A 23,250-nucleotide genomic window follows, 5' to 3' on the forward strand; every position below is an offset into this window, starting at 1 on the left:
ACGGTATTGTCATTTCTACACAATTTTTGATTTTTTCTATGTGAATGTTTATAACTTTCTCAACTTCCCAAAAAGATGATTCTCTGAATTTTCATTTTTAAAGGCACACTTCAGTGGGTATTGTCACATAACCTTCAATCTGGCAAAAAGGGAACACTACATGGCAGAGGTCTGTTGCTGATTAGTTTATTATGAGTAAATTGTGCAGTATGGCTTTTGATAAATAAAGATCTGACAGGTATATTTGTGGCAGGAAGATGGTAGCATTGCAGGGATACTGAAAAGGAGATGCATAATAACTGGAGGACAACAACAGGGCAAGGATAGTTAGCCACATGATGGGGACTCAGTGGGAAAGAATTTTGGCTTAAAAGGGTAGACAGGAGACTGCACTGGTAAAAATGCCAGCAACCTTATATCTTAAAGATATCTATGTGCCTTTACTATTAAACTCTAAGTTTGGACCTCTCAAAATCCCTGCAATATATTATTTTTATAATGGTAATACCTTTAATAATTTCTTTTTGTCCCTTTACATTTTCACTTAGTTGGCATCCTCTGATAGAACCTGTGGGAAACCATCCTAAGTCGTTTTCACCTGAAAATATTCTTGCTTCATATTTTTTTGTCAATTTTTCCCAAGTGGAGTTCAGCCCTAATCTTTTGCTCCTTGCAGTCTTGGGTGAAGTCATAGGCGTTGACTAGAGAAGAGTATAAACAAACGTATTTTCCAGCTTATTTTCACCTAAATAGAGGTCATCAGCTGCTGAGCCTAAGGGAAGAAATTGTTTTGAAATAATTAATGTCACAGGGTCACTCATCAACAAAGTTCAAGACACGAGGTCATAAAAACAGAAACTGAACATATATGTACTGGATACCGTATAATCTGCAGCAAGTAGACCCATGTAATAACAGAATGTTCTCCTTGATTTTTATCCCATGGGTCTTGAATATTCCCAAATTTTCCTCTAACTTTATCACAACCAATATCAGTGAATGCTATTACATAAAGAGAGAATATTTTCACCATGAAGGAGATGTGGTGATTGGTGCTTTTTTTCCTATTCATACTTATTACACTAAAATGAAAGTCCCACATTCATTTCTACCATACTATTATTTGGACAATTATGTACAGTAAGTATATTTATTCATCTTTCAGATTTCAAAATTTTTATTAACTTATGTACATAGTCATTTAAACATATCTATTTTCTCTATACATACATATATATGTATCTATCTATATCTATACATAATATATGCTTACAACAATTTTAAAGATTCTAAAATCTATTCTTCAATATTATTTTTATTTTGATTTGCTTGTCTCTCTCAGGGGAAATGACTGTATTCATTTTAGGTTCCTCATTTGAGTGATAGATGTAACCTCGTATTTGACATCCCTGATATGACATAATGTCTGAAGAGTTTTCATCTTATTATTTCAAGGATGACTTAATCTAAGCCTGACCACGTTAGTCATAGCATTTATGATGTCCGATGTGCTCTTGAGCTAGGAACTGATGTCATTGTACGCATTGAGTCCTTTGTTGTGAGGCTTGAATGAAGAAGCTGTCTTTTGTTACATGCAGCTGAACTCATACTTAGTGTCTCACAATTAGAATTTGTGAATATGTCTATTTTCCATGGATATTTCCTCTATCCCTCCTTTTCTCTTTAGGTGTTTGTTTGCCAATATTTTTTTTATTCTCAAACAGCTTTCCTGCATTTACCTATTTAGGACATCTGTTTGCAGTAGTTATTCACATTTTTTATAGATGTGTTCACTAAGACAGTGAATATAAAGTAACTGTCATTTGCTATTTCTTAACTTGTTTTACATATTCCAGATTAGTAAATGGTAACAAACAGGTATTATTGAATGAGAGAAAAATATTTGCATGTTTCTTATAAAAGGTTATAGGATTTCTTTATCCAAATAAGACCTTTTTATCCCATTAAGTATTCTTATGTCTGTACTTATCCAGTAAGAACCTAAAATAGAAAAATAACACTTGCAAATTCTCCCCTGAATGCATAAGGAAATGTATTGGGAGTTAAGGAGTAGAAAGTGAACAAAATATAGAGGTGTGAAGGTGAAATATGCTCAGTTGATGATAATATGTATTGAGTAAAATGTCAGTGAGATATTAGTCATTACTTGAAAAAAGTAGAGGAGAAAAAAATTTTAGATATAAAAGCATTTTGAATATTTTCTTACCTTTATAAATTTATTTTGAAAAGTTGACACATAACAGATATGACTAATCAGAATTTGCAATTTAGATAAAATGTTCCTTTTTATGGAATCATATTTTTCTCTCAAGTAACATGACAAAATTTCTCATATGTGAGACAGATTTGCAACTTCAGATGGTGGGTAGAACCTCTTCTCTTTCATCATAATTAATTCTCCTTAGAATCCCACATTTCCTCTGGAAATTACTCTCACGATTCAGGCACCAATGTCCATTGACATATGCTTCTCTATATTGTGCAGCATCAAGCCCTTTGCTCCAAAGGTTATACTTTCACTTAGATGATTATCTAGTGACTGGCTTCTTCATTAAAAATAAGAGGATCATTTCCTGGTAAGAATATTTAAGTTGTCATAGATTCAGAAAGATATAAGTTCATGAAAGAAATGCAGTGATTTTTAGTATAAATAATTGACAATATTATTTCATTTAGTTCATTGACTAAGTGTAATATATTTTGATATTGAGTTGATGAGAACGGCAAATATGCCAAAACTGAAAACCATCTTTTCTTTCTAAGTTTACTCTCTATTTACCTGTTTGGAATTTTTTACACATTGCAAAGCTGTGATTTTTTTTGTATTGATTTTTTATTTTTTATACACGTTATGAGCTTAAGTGAATTCCATATTATTACTAAAGTTTCATGAGAATAATTGGGTTGTCATTATATTCAGAAACATCCTTTTCATGTTCATAATTTCTAAGCGGATCTTTTCTAGGTTATCATAATCGAATGGGTACCAAGTGAGTATTTGTTGTATAGAATGCTCATGACTAATGTAAAATAATTTTAATAAAATTGTGCTTATTCCATAGTCATATTAATTGTACGGCTATTTAACATGTAGAGACATACTTTTGATGCAGCTCACATTTCCAAGTGAAAATACGTCTCTGGGAACACATTTTCTTATCTCACAATGAGTGTGCTGAGATTACACTTAGGAAACCTGAACCAGTCTCAAAATCTTGTACTAGGTAAGCCATTTTATTGGCTCATATTTTTAATCTTTTCATTGATTTATCTTGTATTTTTCCATATCAAACTTACAATTCCCTTTCAGCATTTCTCAGAGTGAGCTATTTTCTTTCACATCTCTTTGTGATGCTGAAAGTTTATCTATTTTATTTAAGGCTAAGTTTCCAATCATAAGGCCACTTGTCCATCCTGGGTATGAGCTCATATCATGCTTACACATACCCCATGGCTTTTATCATCCTCACCTTCATTTTTCACTAGGCAAATGCTCTAGTTTAAAGCATGACTTCCCTCTTGATTTTTTTAGGTAAACTCTACTGAAATAGTGTTTAGTATTTAAAGACCTTTTCAATTTGTATAATTTTAATTGTATATATTTTTTTCAGAGTTGGACATTTGGTAGGGGAAAATCAACTGGTGTAATCTTTCTTATAGAAGAATATTGCAGTTTGTGCAGACTACTTTATAGCATTTCTTAGTTACCTATAGTTTTTGTTGTTGCTGAGGTAGTGGTGGTCAGTGTGTATGTGTGTCTCTGTGTATGTGTGTGTGTGTGTGTGTGTGTGTGTGTGTGTGTGCATATGAGTGTTCTATCAAGTCCTGGGTATTACTAAAAGAATAATCAGCGAATTAAGAAAGAGACAGTATGTTCCTAAGTTTTTTGCATAGAGCAAATGGAAGGGGAAAATGCTGCCATTATATTATAATATAAAGGGAAGAGATAATGAAAATAGCTGTCATCTTCAAAATCATACCATATGCTTTCAAAATTGGGCATCCACAGTGAGTGATCAAATATTTATTACATTTTCTTTATATTATAACTGTGTGATCAGAGATTTTGAGCTCCTCTGTTGCCTTTAGTATGAAATGCATTATAATGTTTTTAATTTAATTACTTACATTTTTGAAATTGTCAAAATTAACATGTATCTTTAAATTTATTGATTGATTTATTTGAATGTATAATATTTATAGATTAGAAATTATTCATCATTTCTTTTCCAGTGAACAATATTATTTTATTTATTTTTACCTGTCTGATTATTATTATTTTTATTGGGTATTATATTTACATTTCAGATTTTATCCACTTACCCCACTTCCTCTCACCACCCAGAAACCTCCTATCCCATCCCCCCTCCTCATGCTTCTATGAGGCTGTGCCCCCACCCCCACTACCCCCTCCCCACCATCACATTCCCCTCCCCACTCTGTGTTCCTTTTTCATGGGACCAAGAATCTTCTCTCCTACCTATGCCCGACAAGGCCATCCTCCCTTACATATACCGCTGGAGTCACGAGCCCCTCCCTATGTGCTCCCAGGCTGGTGGTTTAGACCCTGGGGAGGGGGGGCTCTGATTTGTTGGTATTGTTGCTCTCCTCATGGGGTCATAAACCCTTTCTGCTCCTTCAGTCTTCTCTCTAACTTCTCCATTGGGAAACCCCTGATCATATCAGTGGTTAGCTGTGAGCATCGTCCTCTGAATGTGTCAGTCTCTGGCAGACCTCTAAGGAGACAGCTATATCATGTTCTTGACAGCATGCACTTCCAGCCATTCACATCAGTGTCTAGCTTAGGTGGCTGTACATGGGATAGATACCCAGGTGGAATGGTCTCCAGATGGCCCCTTCTTCAGTTTCTATCCCATGTTTTGTTTCCATATTTGCTCCCTTGAGTATTTTTGTTACTCATTCAAAGTAGAACTGAGGTGTCCCCTCTTGGTCTTTATTCTTCATGAGCTTCATGTGGTCTGTGAGATGAGTCTTCACTATTCCAAGCTTTTGGGCTAACATCTGCTTATCAGTGAGTAAATACCATGGGTGTTCTTTTGTGATTGGGTTAACTCATTCAGGATGATAATTATTTTTAAAAATTGAATTTACTAAATTTTTTGATAATATATTTTTACTACCAAATAATTGTTTATAAAATTGTCAAATGCAAATGAACATAATTTCAAAACACAAACCTACGGTAAAATACCATTAGAGTAAATCTAAAATATATTTCAAAGTAGATAGCATAAGTAATGATTATATACCTTAGCTGCCAGGTAATTTATCTATTGTTTCTTCTCATATTAATATTATTCAGATTATTTTTCTTTTTATTTATGTGTGTATGTTTGCGTTTGTATGAGAGTGTGTGTGTGTAAAAGTATAATACTTTAATGCTGGTACCTAATGAGTCCAGAACTGATATTGGATCTTCTAGATTAGTTTAGGATGGTTTCTAGGTGCCTAAAATGATTTCTGGGAACCAAACTTGGATTCTCTAGACAAAGAACTCTCTTGATTGCTGAGTCAATTCTCATTACTGCATATTATTTCCTTGCGAATTTTAGCCATAATATATTTAGCAGGTAATCAATATATTGATCATATTCTTCAAAGCCTGCACCTAGTACTATATTTACCTGTCATGACTTTATCCCTCTATACACTCATCTTTAATTTTAATATTGTCTCTTTAATCAATCCCATTTTGTGTTGAAAAAGTACTCTAGAGCATAGGGCTAACACAGAATATGAGTTTACTAGCATGGATCAGAATATTAAAGAAACCTGACATTTCTTCCAGCAGTTATCAAGTTCCAATATTGTTGTGTTTTGAGTAGAATGGCCTCATACACTCATGTGTTTGAATGATTAGACCAAACTGAGTGGCACATTTAGAATGAGTGATCTTGTTCAAGTAGATGTGTCCTGAGAGGAAGTGTTTCACTGTTTGTGAGGGGGTTAAAGGTTGAAGAAGCTCAAGTCTAGCATTTGTCTTTACTTGTGCTGCAAGGGAATGAAAATGTGGAGCTATCATATCCTTCTATTATACCACATTTCTGGGTATTGCCATGCTTCTGACAATGATGAAATAGAAAAAAAAAACTCTGAAACTGTTAATGTTTTCCTTTTCTATGTGTTGCCATGGTCTTTGTGTCTCTTCGCATCGTTTAAATACAGTAGCACAAAAGTTGAAATCTTGGATTGGGTTATTTCTATGATAAGCAATTCTTTTTGTTTGGAGCAATATTGACTTAGGAACTTTGTTTTAGGAAAGCAGTGAAATGCTTTAGGAGTTGCATAACATAGAAAAAAAGTATTGATGGAGTTTGACTTGAATTTTGGATTCTTGAGTCAAGTGCTTTTAAAGCAGGCAAATAGTATGTAACCTAAATACTATTCATGATATATATATATATATATATATATATATATATATATATCATGAAATATATATATATATATATATATATCATGAAATATATATATATGTGTGTGTGTGTGTGTTTATGTATGTGTGTATATATGTGTATGTGTGTATATATGTGTATGTGTGTATATGTATATATGTGTATATGTGTATATGTGTATATGTGAATATGTATATATGTATATATGTATATATGTATATATGTATATATGTGTATATGTATATATGTGTATATATATTTGGCTTTTTGGCCTAGTCCAAAAGTCAGCCTGAATCTAAAGTGAAGAGATAAATGTTAAATCCTTTGGCAGACAAAGTCTCAACACAGCTTAATATTGAGTCCGTTGAGTGGTTATTAGTGTTCTCTGTTAAGAATATTTTTAATGAAAAGGAGACAGCTGAGGAAAAAAATTTAAAAATGTAAATATTATGGAGAAAATCAGATTAAGAACTGAAATAGAGCTAAAACCTTTGTTCATATTGATTAAAGGAAACTCTAATGCTAAATGGAATATAGGGAATGGAGACCTCAGATCAAGATTTTGTTCAGGAAGGCCTCCAACATTTTTTTTCTTTTAGCAAAGTGTCATGCAAAAACATTATTTTTTAAATTTTATTTACATATAACTATGATTGGCTTACATAATACCTTTGGAAAGACAACAAAACAACAGCCATATCAAATTAAATAGAGAGATACTTGAAGTAATCCCACTATAATCAGGAACAAGTCACGACTACTGATTTTCTGCTTATTAATTCAATATAGTACTCAAAGTTCTAGCTAGAGCAATGAAACAACAAAAGGAGTTACAAATTGTCAATTACAATTATGAAGAAAACAGAGAGAGTTTTATCTTCCATACTTTCAACATGTGGTTCAAATCTATACAAGAACAAGACTTTACTATATCCCAAGATTTGCAAAATCCAGTCAAAGGGTATTGCAAAATCATAGTAGAATTCAAACTGCAACCCAATAAAAGCTTTCATGTCTTTCTTTCTGAAAAATATTGTATATTTTATCTATTGAAATTATAACATAATAAATCATATTGATGTGTGCTAAAAATAAAAAAAAGATCTAGGTGGGAAAAGAGAGGGAAGGGGAAAAAAGGAACATGATCAAATATTGGAGTGGAGGAAACAGGAGAGGAGCCCTTAGGTCCAGCAGAAAGAATTAAAATATACAACCATGAGGAGTGGGAGGTCCAAGGATTCTCTAGAATGTAATAGAGAACCAGGTGGTTGAAAACTCTTGGCTCAAAGGGAAGGACCTTAGATAAAATGCCTAAGGGAGAGAGAACTTGTAGTCTCTACATCCAGTAGAAAAAGAGGGCTTCAAGTGGATGGATCGTATTGCCATTTTACAGTTAAAAACACTGACCTAGAACTGTTCCTGTCTAAAGAACTGCAGGGACAAAAATGGAGAAGACATTGAGGGAGAGAAGGTTCAGTGACTGTACTATCTTGGGATCCATTTTACAGGGAAGATTCAAGGCCTAATACTATTACTGATGTTATGGTATGCTTGCAGACAGGCTGTCCTCTAAGAGGCCCAACAATCAGCTGACCAAGACTGAAGCTGATGGTTACACCAAACCAATGAACTAAAGTTTGTGAACCCTATGGATGAAGCAGGCTGACCCCATAGGAATACCATCAGTCTCAATTAACCCAGACCCCTGAGATCTCTCAAAAACTGAGCCACCAACTATATAGCATACAATAACTAGTATGAGGCCCCCAACATATATACAGCAGTTGACTGCTTGGTCTGGCCTCAGTGAGAGAAGATGTGCTTTATCCTTGAGAGACTTGAGACCTCAAAAAATAAAGAGGCCAGCTGGGGGAAGGGGGCTGAGGAATTGTGGGTGTGGACATCCTGTTGAGGACATGGAAAGGTGGAATAGGATGTGGAACTATGGGAATGCAGACTGGAAGCAGGTAATGACTAGATTAAAAAATTTTAAAGTAATAAAAAATAATTTGGAAATAAAAGTGCTATGGAGATACATTTAAAAACTAAGTATAACTTATTTAAAATGAATCTTCAGTTCTGTGATTAGCATTGTAAATACACTTGTAACTAAATTCTAAGGAGAAATAATAAAAAAATTAATATAAAACTCAGAATTGCATGTGGTTTTTCATACCTTTAATTCCAGCTAGTTTGAGGCTGGGACACACTAATTAGACAGTAAAGAAAATCAACAAGAAATCTGGTGACAGTTTAGTTTTATGAAGGAGCTATATCTCCCAGACATAGCAAGCAGCAGAAACCAGCAGTTTCAGCAATGTCATTCTAGCATTATAGTCAAGGATAGAAGCAAGACGTTATGGAATCTTTCTCTGTCATTCATGAAAGCTCATAATGCCAAGAGTATATCAGAAATGTATGTGCATGGCTACCTAGAAGAACCATTATGTGAATCTCTAAAGGAAAAGATTCCATTGCCCAGGATACCCCATGATGTTGAAAATGCTAGATCAATAGAATACCTGCCAAGTAGAGCTCTTAACAGTTAATGGGAAAACTCCAAATCAAAAGTATTTTATAGTCAACAGTGATACAAGGAATTGAAGACCTGAAGAACATTTTGATCTCTGGCATGGGGATGAATATCATGGGCTTTGCCCAGCATGTTTATTGCCTTGCTTTGGTACAGTATTTTCTCACAGTGCTTCCTTTACTCAAATTTAAAATGGTAATGTATATTCTGTTCTATTATATGTTGGAAGTATGTGATCTGCTTTTTTTATTTGGATTTTACAGGGGACTACAGATGCATGAATCTCAGAAGAGATTTTGAACATTGGATTTTAAACAAATATGAGGATGATTTAGACTATGGGAATTTTGAAGTAGGACTACCCTCATTTTGTGACATGCATATGAAGCCTTAGGAATGAAATGGACTGTTTTGTATAGAAATGGCACTATACACTATGCTGTTTAAAAGTTTTGCACATAATGAGTGTTATTGTTAAAATTTGCAGCCTTTGTGCAATGTGTGTGGAGTTGGTGTCTAAATGTGTCACTGTGAGGGCAGGCTTAGAGGTTTAAGAAGCTCAAGTCTTGCCACACTGTATCAGATTCTACTTTTGGTGCCTATGGATTAAGATGTAGAATGTTCTCATTTTGAAAACCATTCTTGCCTGTATACTGCCATTATTCCCACTATGATGATAATAGACAAAAATCTATGAAACTGTAAGCTAGTCCCATTTAAGTGTTTTTTTTTTTTTTATGAGAGGAGTGGTATTCACTGTGTCTCCTCACAACAACAAAATCTTAAGAAAGGTAGTACCCTCCCAGATAAGGATTGTATGATGTACCTACCTCCATTTTTTCATTCTAGTGTTGAGGTAAACTTGAACATTGGCAAGTTATTTTGTGTTGTTATATTTATTGTGTGATCATAAATGAAAATACCTTGTTGTATTGAAAAATCATTGTTTCCTTGAGATTTATTCACAGGCAATGTTCTTAGAACTTGTTTACAAATTCTAATAGTCAGAATTCTTAAAATATTTTTTTTTGTTCTGGAGCTATGTTCTTTAGCCAGAGGGGTAAGAAAAATTTACGCAATGGAATTTTAATGAAGCATTTTTTCTGAACAGTATACTTTGGGATTGTAATGAAGTACTTCAGAAAAGGCATTTTATACAAGTTATTAATATACAGTTGAACAAGATATGGCACAAAAAGTAGAACATTCCAAGTACAAGTCCCTGTGATGCTATGGAGGGCAAGAAAAAGAAAAAGCAGAGTTTTTAGAAGTTTAATCTATACAGAAAAATAAAGAAATCCTGCAGCTAGATGTGTTGATGCAAGCCTTTATTTCCAGTACTTAACAGAGAGAGGTGGGTGGGTATGTATGACTTCAAGACCTGTCTGCTATACACATTGCCATCCAGTAAAGTCATAGACTTTGTCTTGTTGAATCAAGAGAGCAAGCAGTTGATCACTAAATGAATGAAAGCCATGAATAAATAAAGTAAAAAAAAAAAAACTCTTTCTAAATAAAGAGTATTGCTAGGACTAACTCTGGAATATGTCTTGTCTTGCATGCATACTTATTGACTTCCATACAACAGTACATACAAAGAGGTGCACATGTATACAATGGTACTCACAGCCTCATAAATATACAGAAAGACACATAATACAACAGCCATTGTGGTACATTCTTTTTAATCTCATCAACTCAGAAGCATATGCAGAATTTTGTCTGTAACTTTTGTGCTAGTATGTTATCTAGTAACAAATTTCAGGCTACCACTTATTGAATGAACTAACCTTAGAATATAATTTAATTATGATATTGTTTTTAAAATCTAATTTGTTTGATGATATAATAGTTTGTTATCATAATTGAAGTCCCAGAAAAGCTAACATCCAGATATAGACAGGTCTTATATTCTAGAATGAAATGAGTGCCAATTTATAGACAAAATTTATATCATCTACCCATAAAAGAGAAATAAAATAAAAACTATATTTAATGAGTGGTAATACTAATTGAATTTTCATAGTCCTAATAAATTTACCCAATCTACTAACATCTATATTCATGGTGAAGATGTTAAATTACATATTAATAGAAACAAAGACGAACTATGAAATTTAATGTACTATATATGCGATGTATGTGATCTATATGATTTTCTTCTTATTTTATGCAATTTACACAGGTACAATTTTAAGAACTATCAGTATATTTTGTCACTTGTATTTGCCATTGAGGAGATCAATAAGAATCTTAATCTTTTACCAAACATATCACTTGGATTTGATTTCTACAATGTCAGATTCACTGAGAAAAACATTCTAATGAATACCTGTATTTGGCTCACAGCTCATGGGCAGGAATACATTATACCTAATTATAACTGTGAAAAGAAGCATTTTACTGCTGCACTTACAGGAACATCATGGGCAACATCTGCCCAAATTGGGATGTTGCTTCAACTCTTTAAATTTCCACAGGTAAGAAAATATTGAATATGGGAACCAGGAACTGGTTATCCTTTACTGCTATAATGACTATCTCTAAAGCTAAAGGAGAGATTATCAAATTATTCAATATAAAAACAAGTACCCAAGGAAATAGTGATCAATTCATATTCCTCTTGATTGCAAGAGAAAGGATGCAGAGGTACATTAATCCAGGATGGTTCTTAAAACTAATAGGCTTGGCAAGTATTTCTATAAACTGCCTTAAGTGCAATTTTTCTTTAAAATTGGGACAAAACTGTATTTGTTACTGATGTCATATTTTGCTTCAGGAATAAAATTGTGTTTGATGGTAAATTTCTTTTTTTTCAACTTGGTTTAGCTTTCTTTTGGACCTTATGATCCTCTCTTGAGTGATCGAAGTCAGTATTCTTCTCTCTATCAGATGGCTCCCAAGGACACATCTCTTACACTTGGCATTGTCTCTTTGATTGTTCATTTTAGGTGGTCCTGGGTTGGTCTCATCCTCCCAGATGACCACAAAGGAAATAAAATTTTATCAGATTTTAGAGATGAGACAGAGAGAAAAAGAGTCTGCATAGCTTTTGTGAAAATGATCCCAGTCATCTGGACTTCACATTTTAACAAATTCTGGGAAAATATGGATGACACAAATGTTACAATTATTTATGGTGATATTGATTCTCTAGAAGGTCTAATGAGAAATATTGCACAAAGGTTATTGACATGGAAAGTCTGGGTCATGAACGTTGAACCTCATGTTACTGACTATTCTGATTATTTCTTGTTAGACTCGTTCCATGGGAGCTTAATTTTCTCTCATTATCATAGAGAGAGTTTTGAGTTTACCAGTTTCATTCAAACAGTTAATCCTTACAAATACCCAGAAGATATTTATCTTCCTAAGATGTGGCATTTGTTCTTCAAGTGTTCATTTTCTGATATTGATTGCCATCTTTTATACAACTGTCAAGCCAATGCTTCTTTGGATTTATTACCTCGTCACATATTTGACATGGCCATTAGTGAAGAGAGCAACATAATATACAAGGCCATTTATGCTGTGGCTCACAGTCTCCATGAGATAAGTCTTCAACAAGTACAAAAGCAAGCATATAAAAATGGGGAAAGGATCACATTCTTCCCCTGGCAGGTAATATTCTTTCTATTGTACTTGTATTGTCAGCACTCTGAGATGAGATTTTCAATGACACTAACTTGGGTATTATAAATTTCTGTTTATGTTGTCCAGAATTACATAAATTTTGTGTTTCTCACCTTACCTCAATATCAAGTCAATTTCCAGTGATTTTCTCTAAAAAATGGATTACAAGATACAAGTAGAAAATTTGCTTAGTCAACACTAAGTTTATGTCATCGTTAGTTAGCTATACAACCTTGTCATAGTAATAGTTGCAATAAGAAAATAAATATATTTTATTTATATTATTTAAAAATAATTTTAAAAGTTTACATTTACATGAAATGATGCAGTGGTTTTATACCTATGCAATGCCTTTTAATTACCATTTATTTATTACCCTCATTTATTCTGCAAGTAATTATGTCTTGCTAGGTTTCAAAAAGTTAAGACTTGCATGAATAAAAGGTCACTGATTTATTATATGACCTTGAGTCAAAGATTTCTTTTGAAGCTGAGTGTTCATTCAGAAGCAGAATCGTATCTCACACACTCAAGCTCTCATTTACTTCACATCACTGGAAGCTGCATTAATGTTGAGCTTCATATCAGAAATTGAGATCTCTAAGACTCCTTCGAAAGCATATAATGGACACATTTCAATATAATTTCATGAATCTCTTTCAGCTTAATAGATTCTTGAAGGACACTGAAGTGAGAGACAACATGAGTTTATATAGGAGACAGAAATTAAATGAAGAATATGACATTCTTAACATTTGGAATTTACCAAAGGGTCTTGGCCTAAAGGTGAAAATAGGATCCTTTTCTTCAAATGCTCCCAGGAGCCAACAGTTGTCCTTATCTGAGCAGATGGTACAATGGCCAGAAGGATTTTCAGAGGTGAGTTATATATTAAATGAATCATTGAGCTTATGTTAATAATAAAAATTTCCAATATAATGTCACCTGACTGTATGAGTTCCCTTTACTCTTCTGTTATCACTACAATATAACATAGAACTACTATTAGTATACTGGGCTTTCAATTTCACTGTATCAGATTAATGGAAGTATTTAGTGTTAAATTTGTTCCCCAATATTCACTTCTATGAGTGCTCCAAGTCTTCACTTGTCACGCATACAGACACTGCATAGAAAAAAAAATGCCATCCCCAAAATGACTCATGTATCAATGTGTATTAGACAATCTCTCAGTTGTGATCAATATTATAAAACAATATCAATGTTATTTCTAAAGCGTGATCAAACACCAAAGCAAAAGTATTTTTTTAAGACACAGTATGTTTGTTTATGGTATCAGATGTAAGAAAGTCCACCATGGATAGAGCATGACAACAAGGGGTAGTCATGGAGTGAGGCACAATTACCAGAAACATAATGATTCTCTCCACACACATTTTTACTAAACTAAATGGGAAACCTGGGCCTGAGGAAATGATTATAATGTATCAACTCCCACATCAAGTAACATAATTCCTCCAGCAAGTCTGGATATCCTAAAGATTCAATAACTTTCCAAATAGGGCCAGCTATAAAACTCAAATTCTTTAGCCAATGTACAACATTTAATTCAAAATATGATGCAATAGCTCTGTTTACGTCCCTTAACACTCTGTATATAAGCAGGAATTCCGTTGTGAATCTATGGATCTATGATCAGTTATGCTTTGTTATGTAAGACTCTGGAAAAGAAAAACTTTTGGTATGTACATGTGTAAGCTATTGACGTATCTGTCTCCTACAAATACATATGTACCTGAAATAGCTTATGAAACAGTTTGAGGATTCAGTGCATTTTATTTCTAAATGCAAGAATTGCAACTGTATGGGGCTGCTAATGATATAATATCCTCTGAAAGCAGACTGCAATGAATATTGTAGGCTTTTTCTATCTCCTATATTTTTTAAAGAAACATTAGCCAATAAATAGTGAGACTAAGAATTTAAGTGACCCTTTCAACTTATCTAAGTTTATTTATATATTCCTTCCTAGAAATACACATATATTTGATCTCATGATCATTCTTAATCCTTTACAATTGACTGCCAATATTCACAACCATGGTGAATATACAGATGCTGAAACCACTAGTCAAAAAGAATGGACATATTCTATGTTTGGAATGACCCAAGGCCTTCTATATCATGTTCCCAATTAGCTACCTTTATCAAACTTGACCTTAACGCAATATTATTATGAATTCACTAAACCTGTGATGATTCTCAGAAGAATTTTAAATACATTTGCATTCTCAGGGGAACAAACTAGGAAATTTTGGCTAATATTCCAAAATTATATTTATTAATATCATTCATTAAGCCCTTAGCATTAGAGAACATTTATTTTCATTCTTCCCAGATCCCTCAGTCTGTGTGCAGTGTGAGTTGTAGACCTGGATTCAGGAAAGTACCCCTGGAAGGCAAGGCTGTCTGCTGCTACAATTGTACTCCTTGTTCAGACAATGAGATTTCTAATGATACAGGTAAATATATGTTTTAAAGAAAACCTTTCCATTTCTCCACAGGCTTCCATGATATACTTACAAATGAAAATGATCTGAATAGAAGTTAGATATAAATCTTTTTGCATTTTGTTTTAGAATATAAATGTCAAAATTTGTCACCATCGCCTTGAAGTGATCTACCAGAGCCATGAAAAATAATACTTGATTTACGTAGTCAATAATATTGACTACGTCAGAAAAGAAATATTTTCCGTGTACTTCAGAGTAGGTTTCATTTCACTGCACCATTTTACTGTGAATATATATTAATAACGTATCAAATATTCTTTTGTTCAGATGTATTTCAATAATTTTAAAAGTCACATACAAGGATCATACCTATTTCATCTTCATAGTTATTATTCCCTGCTCATTTTATCAAAATATTTTTACTTGTTTGATAATTTGGTACAATGTGTTTTGGTCATATTTACTCCTCCCATTACTTCATTCTACACAAATCTGTGTAACAAATCTATCTAATACAGTCTGTGTTACTCATCTACTGTAGTGTATGTGTATCTCACTTGAGGGTTGTCTACCATTTTAGGTGATGCATAGTGAGAAATTATTGACTGTCTTCCCCAAAGCTATTAACTGCCAACATCTAATTTTCTCAGAATGTGTCTTCATGCCTATCTATGCTTGAATATGCAGATACCTAATGCGTTGCCTCCTGTGCTAAGAATTGATAGTTTCAACTGCCCAATCAGTTCAGAAAACACTTTTTTCATGTAGTTATCTGCACAATGAAGTTCTTGCTAGTTTGCTCCCTTCTCTTGAATAAGATTTTTACAGAAGCCTTTATTTTGTAAGTGAACTCTTTATGAATGATTAGGGGTTGTAATCTCTTATGCGGAGATGTGTCACTCAGGGCAAGTTTTCAGGACTTACTCATCCCTCATTTCAATCTAGTTTCTCTCTCATTGCTACCTCCTGCCTTCAAATCAAGACTTATCTAGTGTTCCAGTGTTATTATTGCCTAACTGTGTCTATGCTTCCTACTTGATATAAATTGACTAACATTCTAAATCTACAAGCAAAACATCAATTAAATAATTTTTAGAAGCTATGCTTCATGCTTTCTGTTCACAACAACATAATAGTAACTAAGACAGAACAATCACACAACTCTTTAAATAGTTTTGAAATTTTTACTTAGAAAATACATGGCTAATATTCATCAATATGCAATGAACAGGTGTTTATTGTCATTGATATTTTTAGTGTTATTAGGAAAATTTCTTTTTCTATTTTATATTGCTTTATATGGATACTATAGATTGGATCTTTAAATAAAATCAATCAATTGGTGACACTATTTGAAATGTGAGAGTAAAACTTTTGCTAGGATCTGGGTAGTGTGCCTTTTTTTCACTTTAAGAACACATGTGAGAAGATTACAACTGTCATACACCTTGCTTACAACACTAGGATTAATGATCCACTTCTGATATTACTGAATCAATAGATGAGCAATTTGCTCTGATAAGACAATACTTCAGTATTATTGTTTTTAGGAATATATATCTAGGACATCATTTAATGTTATAGATGTGAAAACATGTATAAACATGTTTGAGAATATATTCATGTATGTATTTGTACACACATACATATATAAAGAGAGAAAGACAGGCAGAAATAGAAATAGAAAGTAGTGTGTGTGTGTGTTGTTATGTGTGTGTGTAAGCAGAAAGTGACAAAAAGAGATATAGAGGCAGAGAAAAATTTTAAGACCCAGAGAATGTAATGTTATATCAATAAAAAAGAACAACTATATAATAGAATCAACACTCTCATAGCTGAATTTCAACTATGAATTATTTTAAATAAGACAAACTACATGACATTGTCATGGAACCATAAAGTCCATACTGATTTTTTTTATTTTACACTTTAATTACATTATAACAAGGAGCAATATTTTAATGATAAGAACACATTAATTGAGTAAGAGTTTACAAAGATTTACTGTCAGTTTCAATGTGATAAAAGTAATGTATCATGGTAGAGAAAATAATTTGAATTGATGAACTGTACATAATTTGAGTGCTTAGAGTGGAAGCTGTTAGCTGAATTCTTCTCTAACACAACTTGTTAGAAGTTTTTCATGTCCTAATTTTCAGTCATTTAAAAGATTTTCATTCACCTGAAGAAAACTTGATTCCCTCTAGAAGATTCTTATTCCTTTTGAAAGATGCACTCTCAACTAATTACTGTGATTGTAGCTGCATTCTAGATAGTAGGATGTTATGCAATCTGAAGGTTTGTGTTGAATTTACAGTTGTCTATTGAATAGGTGAGAAACTAATAATGATGCTTTCATGCAAACTACATAGTCAACATTTGAAATGTGTGCACATTTTTTTCCCACTAGTGCTTATATTATGTAAAATTTTGACATCTTTTTTTATGATAATACTGACATGGGGCTATGGACTATGCTGGACTTTAGTTGACAGAGTACACAAATATTTTCATTCACAAGAGACAGGCTGAAGACAACCTGGTGTCTATGAATCCATTATAAAGATAGGTTGCTAAATGATTTAAAAGAACGTCTACAAGACATTTACCATACAAGTTATTTATAGTTGTAGAATATATTGCCATATCTGAAATTTCTTTTGAGCTATAAGGCATGATTTGGGATGTCATTTTACTGCTTTAAAGATATTTTGTCTATGCAACAATAGCTCTATCCAGTTAATACCTAATTCATATTTGCATGCAGTTTATCTTCTATTTGTATTTTTATTGGATATTTTAATTATTTACATTTCAGATGTTATCCCCTTTACCAATTTCCCTTCCCTAGAAAACCCCTATTCCATCCCCCTCCTCCTTTTTGCTTTTATACAATTTTAATTACATGCAAGTATTAAGGTGAGTTGTATTTTAAAAATCTCTGTAGCTAAAATAAAACAAAGGTAGTGTATATAGTTTCATGATCATCTTCAATGCCATGTCTTCTGTTTTCCATATCACCAAGACCACCAAGTTAGAAAAAGTTTTGAAAACTTCAATAATTTTTAATATTATTTGTCTGACACAACTTTAAACTCTCAACAAACATTAGGAAAAATTTAAGAGTCAGAATATAGTAAAAAACATTTTGAAAGTTACATCACATATTAAACTCCCAAATATTTCCTAAAGTTTCATATGTTGAAAATATTAGGACAATAAAATTCAATCATGACACTTAACATGACTAAAGGTAGATATGTAGTATTTGAATACAAAGCACTATTCTATTTTATCGTTCCCAATATTAAATCAATTTGGATAAATAATTAATAATTATATGTTCTAGAAATTGTAACTCACATCAAATCTCTCTCAGTTATATAAAAATTAGGAGATTGTAAATTTGTGTTTGAATTCCCAAGCATATATCCCCTTTACTATAATTTTTTTTATGATGTATAGCTCCATGTAATTCAAACATTATTTGCAACTGTAACCTTCAATCAGTTTGAACACTCTGAAACGTAGAGATGTACCATATTATAGAATATATTATGGAAAGTATAAATTTTACATAAAATAGGTAATATGAAACATTATGTTATATTCCACAAAAGAAAAAAAATGTTCAGTGTTTCTTTTTTTATCTTATTTTATTTATTTACACTCCAGATTTTATTCCCCTCCTGGTCTACTCTCCCACTGTTCCACATTCCATAGCACCTCCCCAAATCCCTGTCTTCAAGATGTCCTCACCACCCATCTCCTACCCAACCAGACTTCTAAACTCCGTTGGGCCTCCAGTCTCTTGAAGGTTAGAAGCATCTTTCCTGACTGAACTCATACCCAGCAGTCCTCTGCTGTATATGTGTTGGGAGCCTCATATCAGCTGGTATATGCTGCCTGGTTGGTGATTCAGTCTTTGAAAGATCTCAGGGTCCAGGTTAATTGAGACTACTGGTCCTCTTACAAAGTCACCCTCCTCCTCAGCTTCTTCTAGTTTTTCTGTAATTCAACCACAGGGGTCAGAAGTTTCTGTTCATTGGTTAAGTGCAAATATCTGCTTCTGACTCCTCCAGCTTCTTGTTGGGTCTTTTGGAGGTCAGTCATGGTAGGTTACTTTTTTGGAGAGCTCCATAGCTTTAGTAATAGTGTCAGGCCTTGGGGCCTTCCCTTTAGCTGGGTCCCACTTTGGGCCTATTGCTGGACCTTCTTTTCCGCAGGCTCCTCTCCATTTCCATCCCCAAAGTTCTTTCATACAGGAACAATTATTGGTCAGAATTTTGGCTGTGGGATGGCATCCCCATTCCTCACTAGGTGTCCTAATTGAGTTTTGAGTATTATTAGTTCAGAAAATTGAAAAGTAGGTATTAATTTATTTCAAAATCCTATAAAACATATTTTATCACATTCCTGCCTGGAAAGGATACCAGAAGTATTTCATCTTTTTGCTTCCTTAACATTTTGTTTTCTCTTTAAAAATGTTTTGCTCCAATTTGGGATACCCAAATACACTTAAATGCGAGGCCTGTAACAAAGAAATCTCTACCTTCAGGTGGTCACAATATTAAAGAATGTTAATCCTTCCTTTCTTACCAAAAGAAAAAAATTACAAAATCTCCCCAAGTGAGAGTGTAACTTTATGACAATCTTACTTTCATGATGATAATCCATAAGACCCAAGCTTGCACCAATCATATAAATGATGTCACATTCATGAATTTATATATAGAATTTTCATGATAAGTCTGGGTATCACTGTTTATATATAGTCTTCTGAGGCTTCTGATTATTGTGCAGTTTCTACACTCTCTTCATTAAATACCACCTTTTTATGATGTGTGTATATGTAGGTAAGTACATCGGTATGTATTCATGCATGCCACCAAGTAAGTTTGTGATCATATCATGTGTCTGCAAAATAAAAGCTGTTTACTTACCAAGACCAAATATTACATGGGGTCTATTTAATAACTGTACTGTACAGCAATATACAGGCAAAGAAATGCCAATTTGAAAGTATTGCTAATTGCCTACTGTAAATATAGTTATACTATCTGTTTTAAGAGGAGATATTAATTCATTATTATTGAGGTAAAATTAAAAGTCTGGTGATCAGTTAACAATTTACAAAATATGAAATTATTTGAGAATAAGGATAATGTAATACTAAAATATGGGTGCATATATTTGTTTTTAATTATAAAATTTAGAAAATTATTAGAGAAGAATATTACAAAATTGTTATCTAAAGTTCTTCAACAATTCTAGTAATTTTCTATGCATGTGAAAAGAAATGCTTCCCACAAATGTTATGAACACATTTTATTGTGTACTTACTGAAACTGTACTAATGTAGTAATCCACTAAATTCTAGCATATAATGAACACAATTTAAAAACACAAAGAATTTTCAAACTTACATATGGAAGAAGCATTTTTCAAAAACATGTGCAAAAATACTTTCTCTGATATAGATTTTACCTGCCTAAATTATAAAGGATATATAATTTTGAAATTATGTCTGTCTCAAGGAAAGATTTATCCAAAGTAACTATTCTATTCTAGTATTTCTCCAAAATAACTATTTTATTCTAGTTACTTCCAAATTTTATACATTAGTTCCATAAAGTGCAGAGAAATTTTGCAAGTAAATATATTAGATATATTAGGCTATTTCAATTAAAGTCTTTTAAAGAAGATGTATTTTTAGGGAAGTAACTAGAACTTGATAGCTACATGAAAGGAAACATCCTATTTCTTTAGAATTGTAAACCTTAAAATTCAACCTATTTCCCCACTGAATCTGTCCCCAACCACACACACACTATATAAGTACTGAACAGAATCACTGGTTTTTAAAATATAAAATGAAATGATAGAGATATAGAACATGTTAAGTTGGGAATGAAAAGGGAAGGCAAGAAGTCAGATGGCTGGATAGAAAGAAGGATTGGTTTAAAACCTACTATATTTGAACACAAGTACTGAAATAAATACATAAGAAGAATGTGGGCTCTATGAATAGGAAAATATTCACAACAGATTGCTTATTACACTGTTGCTGAGAAAAATAAAGTAGGGTGACATCAATGACATTCCATGAAATTAGAAATATCTCAGAAAAAGAAATGCTTACCTCAGCCTGAACACATGTTCTCACAATAACCTACATTTCTGACCAGATATGGATCAGTGTGTTAAGTGTCCAGAGACTCATTATGCAAATACTGATAAGAACCACTGCTTCCCGAAAACTGTAAGCTTTCTGGACTATGAAGACCCGTTAGGGATGGCTCTCACAAGTATAGCTCTATGCTTATCTGCACTCACAGCCTTTGTTATTGGTGTCTTTGTGAAACACAGAAACACTCCCATTGTCAAGGCCAATAATCGAACTCTCAGTTACATTTTGCTTGTCACACTCACATTCTGTTTCCTCTGCTCATTAAACTTCATTGGTCAGCCCAACACAGCCACGTGTGTACTGCAACAGACCACATTTGGCATAGCATTCACTATAGCTCTTGCCACTGTGTTGGCCAAAGCTATTACTGTGATCACTGCATTCAAGGCCACTTTTCCAGGGAGAATGATAAGGTGGCTAATGATATCCAGGGCACCAAACTACATTATTCCTATCTGCACACTGATCCAAATTGCTCTTTGTGGAATCTGGATGGCAACCTCTCCTCCATTCATTGACCAAGATGCTCATACTGAACATGGACACATCATCATTTTTTGCAACAAGGGCTCAGCTTTTGCCTTCCATTGTGTCCTGGGATCCCTCTGTGTCCTGGCACTAGGGAGTTATGCCATGGCCTTCTTGTCTAGAAATCTGCCTAATGCATTCAATGAATCCAAATTCTTGTCATTCAGCATGCTAGTGTTCTTCTGTGTCTGGGTCACCTTTCTTCCTGTTTACCATAGCACTAAGGGTAAAATAATGGTGGCTATGGAAGCATTCTCTATCTTGGCTTCCAGTGCAGCACTCCTTGGTTTCATATTTGCTACTAAATGTTACATTATCTTGTTGAGACCAGAAAAGAATTCATCCAATTATATCAGAGACAAAACACATTATAGAAGAAATAAGTCTGATAAAATATAGTTTCAAAAATACATTTAGCTTCTATGTTAACAATTTCAAAAAATATTTTTAATTTATTCCTTATATCATTCTAAACATTTATTAGACAATTATGATAGGGATTCAATTCTGTTCTGTGTTCTTTCTTTAACCAATTGCATTATAATGTTATATTATCAGAGCCATTTATTTCATTTTTTCTATGTCTGAATACTACATATACTTCCAGTGACTCAACTGTGCTGATTGTAAGGATTAGTGGCATGATACCTGGATCTGTTTAAATTTTGTTATCTTTATTTAATATAACCTCTTCATTTTTCCTTTTATTTTATTAATTTGCTTATAAATTTGATGTCTATTCTTTTCTTTGTCTGAATTAGTGACATATTAATTTGGAAAGTTTCTACAAAGAAAATTGCTTAATGCCCATTAATAAAGCATAATTAAACTTTCATTTTTAAGTAGTTTGAAGTTTTATTAAATATTCAATGTGTAATGCAAAACATATCAAAATGACTAACTTGATATTTCTAAAGATCTTACAATATTTATTTAATTTATTATTCTTTGTATGTGGTTATGTACTGGTAAGAAAAACACCATATATGACTTAAATGTAATAATGTTTAATATAATTTAACTTTAGTATTTTTCATACAGTGTGCATAGTAATTTAGTATTTACAATTATATAGAAATGTATTTTATTACTGAAATTGAACTGAGCCAACCAGAACAATGGTATTAGTATTACACACAGCCCAAGTTGATAGTATGGCAAACTATGGCACATGTCCAGGTATTTGAAAAGTAGCTGACTACCCCAAATTCCATTTCAGTTTAGTTCTTACATCATATATGCAGTCATCTGCTCAGTGGTGCCTCAATTATCATTTTTTTCTGAAAAGCTTGCACATGCAATAGACAACATATCAGTATTCTGCAATAACCATTTTACTTGCAGTTTGGAATAAATAAAAATTTCATCAGTTTTTCAAAAAAAATGTCTCAAGATATTTAGTGAATTTATAATTCTTTTTATGGCTTTACATACTAGTATGAAAAAACACAACAT

At 32.9% G+C, this 23,250-nt stretch overlaps 1 protein-coding gene across 1 annotated transcript; it reads left to right on the forward strand.

Annotated features, from left to right (window-relative positions):
* Positions 1 to 919: 919 nt before the first annotated feature.
* LOC143440685 (vomeronasal type-2 receptor 116-like) lies at positions 920 to 22,194 on the forward strand. Its single transcript, XM_076927465.1, has 6 exons — positions 920 to 1,140; positions 11,156 to 11,450; positions 11,800 to 12,591; positions 13,267 to 13,482; positions 14,963 to 15,086; positions 21,266 to 22,194. The coding sequence occupies exons 1-6, from the start codon at positions 920 to 922 to the stop codon at positions 22,192 to 22,194; spliced, it is 2,577 nt and encodes an 858-aa protein (XP_076783580.1).
* Positions 22,195 to 23,250: the final 1,056 nt, after the last annotated feature.

Source organism: Arvicanthis niloticus, chromosome 30, assembly GCF_011762505.2.
Source record: "Arvicanthis niloticus isolate mArvNil1 chromosome 30, mArvNil1.pat.X, whole genome shotgun sequence".
Lineage (NCBI taxonomy): Eukaryota > Metazoa > Chordata > Mammalia > Rodentia > Muridae > Arvicanthis > Arvicanthis niloticus.

Coding starts and splice junctions, on each gene's coding strand:
- LOC143440685 (XM_076927465.1), top strand. CDS start 920: ATGTTCTCCTTGATTTTTATCCCATGGGTCTTGAATATTCCCAAATTT. Junction 11,451..11,799: donor AACTCTTTAAATTTCCACAG/GTAAGAAAATAT, acceptor AACTTGGTTTAG/CTTTCTTTTGGACCTTATGA. Junction 13,483..14,962: donor GGCCAGAAGGATTTTCAGAG/GTGAGTTATATA, acceptor CATTCTTCCCAG/ATCCCTCAGTCTGTGTGCAG.